General features: G+C 38.7%; 1 protein-coding gene across 1 annotated transcript; it reads right to left on the reverse strand.

Annotated features, from left to right (window-relative positions):
• Window positions 1-1,449: 1,449 nt before the first annotated feature.
• On the reverse strand, window positions 1,450-3,559 carry LOC142170408 (uncharacterized). Its single transcript, XM_075232310.1, has 3 exons — window positions 3,394-3,559; window positions 2,082-2,261; window positions 1,450-1,889 (listed from the first exon to the last, which is right to left on the reverse strand). Exons 1-3 carry the CDS (start codon window positions 3,557-3,559, stop codon window positions 1,450-1,452), a joined length of 786 nt encoding a protein of 261 aa, XP_075088411.1.
• Between the last annotated feature and the right edge of the window lie 585 nt (window positions 3,560-4,144).

Below are 4,144 nucleotides of genomic sequence, written 5' to 3' on the forward strand. Positions count from 1 at the left end.
TACCTGACCGTGGGTAGTCCTTAGAAATAGTATCTCTTCAGGTGAACGACAATCCAATATAAAGGTAATATCTTGTCATCCATTGTTTCTAGCTCGTATGCTCATTTTCCTACGATACTGTGAACCTTGTAAGGTCCTTCCCAAGTTGGACTTAATTTTCCTGCATTAGCGGCTCTCGTGGATTGAAAAACTTTCTTGAGTACGAAGTCCTCAATCTTGAAGTATCTTAGGCGAGCTTTCCGATTATAATATCATTCCATGACTTGTTTTTGTGTTGCCATTCTTATTAAAGCAGATTCCCTTTTTTCCTTCAAGTAGATCAAGGTTTATTCGTATTTCTTCTTCATTGGATTCCTCAGTCGCTTGCGTATACCTCGTGCTTGGCTCCCCTATCTCAGCTGGAATTATAGCTTCAGCTCTGTATACCGATGAGAATGGTGTTTCATCCGTACTTGTTTTTGATGTCGTGCGGTATGCCCATAAAACACCAGGCAGCAACTCTGGCCAATTGCCTTTGGATTCTTCCAATTGTTGACAATGATTTTACTTGTTGATTCAGCTTGTCCATTACCCACCGGATGGTAGGGCGTTGAGGTAATCCTTTTGATCTGCCAACTTTGAAAAAATTCTGTGATTTGTGCGCCTATAAATTGTGGGCCATTATCACACACGATTTCCTTTGGTACACCGAATCGACATATAATATTTCGCCAAATGAAATCTCTGACTTCCTTTTCTTGTACCTGTTTAAAAGCACCTGCTTCCACCTATTTAGTAATGTAATCAGTGAGAACCAGCAGAAATTTTACCTTGCCTTTTGCTTGCGGTAGTGGACCCACAATGTCCATCCCCCATTTCATAAAAGGCCATGGTACAATAACCGGATGTAGTAATTATGCAGGTCTATGCATATTGTTATCGTAACTTTGGCACTTATCATATTTAGCCACAAAGGTTTCCCCTTCTTCTTCCATTTTGGGCCAATAATAGCCTGCTCTAATCATGGTTTTTACTAATGATCTCCCTCCTGCGTGATTTCCACAATGCCCCTCGTGTATTTCTCTCATTACATATTCCGTTTGAGAATGCCCGAGGCATCTTGCTAAGGGACCATCGAACATTTTTCGAAAAAGATTGCCTTGCTTTAAACAGTATCGATCAGCCTTTTACGAAGCACGTGAGCCTTTTTCTTGTCATCAGGGACGGTTCCATACTGCAAAAAAGTGATAATCTCGTTCCTCCAATCCCAGGTTAAGTTATTGAAATTTACCTCATTTTTGTCTGGATCGAGTACTGAATAAAACAAATGAATTACAGAAGCATTTTCGTTACTCGTTATATCCGCCGCAAATGCGAGATTGACTAGGCTATCTGCCTCGACTTTTTCCTCTCTTGGTATCTGTGCAACTTTCCAGGTTTGAAATTGCCTAACCAAATCACGTGCCTTCTCTAAGTATTGCTGCATTCGTGCTTCCCTGGCTGTATAAATCCTAGCATTTGATTAACTACGAGTTGTGAATCGCTTTTGATTACGATCTGATTAATGCCAAGTTCATGTGCCAGTTCTAAACCTGCAATCACAGCTTCATACTCTGCCTTATTGTTAGTTATAGGATGACATTTTATGGCTTGTCGAATGGTTTCACCCGCAGGTGGTATCAAAACAAGTCCTAAACCTGCACCCTTCACATTTGATGAGCCATCAGTAAATAAGGTCCAAGTTCCTGGATTAGACCCATTGAACACTTGTAGTTCTTTTTCAGCTTCTAGTAGTATCTTTTGGCTAAAATCAGCCAAAAAATCTCCTAACACCTGAGATTTTATTGCAGTACTGGGTTGATATGTGATGTCGTATTCACTCAAGTCTATGGCCCACTTGCCTAACCTATCTGATAACTCATGTTTGTGTAATATATTACGCAGTGGATAAATAGTTACTACAGAAATAGGGTGGCATTAGAAATAAGGCCTTAGCTTTCTAGATGCCATGATTAATGCTAGTGCAAGTTTTTCTAACTGAGGATACCGTGTCTCCGCATCTAACAATGATTTGCTAACATAATAAATTGGAGACTGTTTACCTTGGTCTTCACGAACTAAAATAGCACTCACCGCTACTTCTGAAACAACTAGATAGATAAGTAACCTTTCCCCATCCTTTGGTTTTGCGAGCAACGATGGATTTGATAGGTATGCCTTCAGGTTTTTGGGTGCTTGTTGACACTCCTCGGACCATTTGAACTGATCTTGCTTTATAAGAGCTGAAAAGAATTTAAAACATTTTTCTGATGACTTGGAAATAAATCTTCCCAAGGCTGCAATTCTTTCTGTTAGTCTCTTCACCTCTTTCTTACTTGTAAACATGTCAGGAATTTCTTCAATGGCTTTAATCTACGTGGGATTTACTTCAATACCATGGTTAGAAACAAAAAAACAACCCAAAAATTTACCTGATAAAACGGCAAATGCACATTTCTTGGGATTTAGCTTCATATTAAATTTTCATAAAATATGAAATGTATCAGACAAGTGTGATATATGATCCCCTGATTGTTGAGATTTGGCAAGCATATCATCTATGTAGACTTCCATATTTTTTCCTAAATGTTCTTGAATTATTTTGGTCACCAAACTTTGATACGTGGCACCAATGTTTTTGAGGCTAAAGGGAATTACTTTATAACAGTAAGTCCCCCTGTCTGTTATAAATGAAGTTTTTTTTTCTCATCTAGGGGATCCATTTTGATCTGATTATACACTGAATATGCATCTAAAAAGCTTAACAATTCATGTCCTACAGTAGCATCAATCAGTTGATCTATATGTGGCAACGGAAAAGAATCTTTAGGACAAGCTTTATTAAGGTCGGTGTAGTCTACAAAAACTCGCCATTTGCCATTCTTTTTTGGTACTACTACAGTATTGGCTAACCAATTAGGATACTTTACCTCGTGGATAGATCCAATTTTTAATAGCTTTTGAACCTCATCTTGAACCACCTGATTTTTGAAAGACCCCTACTTTCTCTTCTTTTGTTTGATAGGTGGATACGATGGATCTTAATTTAACTTGTGAGTCATTACTTCCGGGGGTATTCCTGTCATATATGAATGGGACTAGGCAAAGCAATCCACGTTAGTTTTCAAAAATTCAATCAACTTACATTTCATGTCGTGGCTTAAGTTGGCCCCAATGTAGACTTTCCTTTCAGGCCATTGTGTGAATAATTCTAAAGCCTCCAGTTCTTCAATCGTTTTGATATCTTCATTTCTTCTGGTTCTTGAATGGAATCGGGCCTTGAGTCCACATCTGTCCGCCCATGTTCCGTTGAGGCTTATGTCGTAATATCCTCAACTGGATTCTGTAATTACTACTCTTCTTCATTTTTTGTACTTAAATCTGCTACAGAGTTGATGCTCTTGGATGTTTGTTGATCCCCACGGATTTGACGTATTCCCCATGGTGATGGAAATTTAACAACTTGATGTAAGGTAGACGGAACAACATCCATCTCGTGGATCCACAGTCTCCCGAGAATCATATTGTAAGCCATTTCCATCTCTACCACCTGAAATTTTGTATCTTTGACAACCCCTTCTGCGAATGTTGTAAGTATTACCTCACCCTTTGTCACAACACTTTAATTGTCAAAGCCAGGCAAAGTATGTGCCTTAGATACTAGCTTATCTTCAGCTTGCATCTCATTTAATACTCTTAGTAAAATGATGTTCACGGAACTACCTGAATCAATCAAAACTAGTTTCACATTAGTATCATGTACAAGTAGAGAGATTACCAATGCATCTTTGTATGGAGTTAACATGCCATCCGCATCTGCATCATCAAATGTAATACTTTCTTTCTCCAAAACATTTTGGACCCGCTTCTCGTGTGTAGCTGTAACTTTAGAAATTTTATTGGCCACCGTGTATGTCACGCCGTTGATTTCTTCGCCTCCGCTTATAATATTAATGGTCTTTTTCGGAGAAGGAGGTTTAGGAGGCTCTTGTCTGTTCTTCATGTATGCTTGCTTACCTTTTTCACTAAATAGTTCAGTAAGATACCCCTACTTTAATAGATGGTCAACTTCTCCTTGTAGCAATCTACAATCTGCCGTTTTATTACCATGATTGTTGTCAAACTC

The sequence above is a fragment of the Nicotiana tabacum genome, chromosome 16 (genome assembly GCF_000715075.1).
Source record: "Nicotiana tabacum cultivar K326 chromosome 16, ASM71507v2, whole genome shotgun sequence".
NCBI classification, from domain to species: domain Eukaryota; kingdom Viridiplantae; phylum Streptophyta; class Magnoliopsida; order Solanales; family Solanaceae; genus Nicotiana; species Nicotiana tabacum.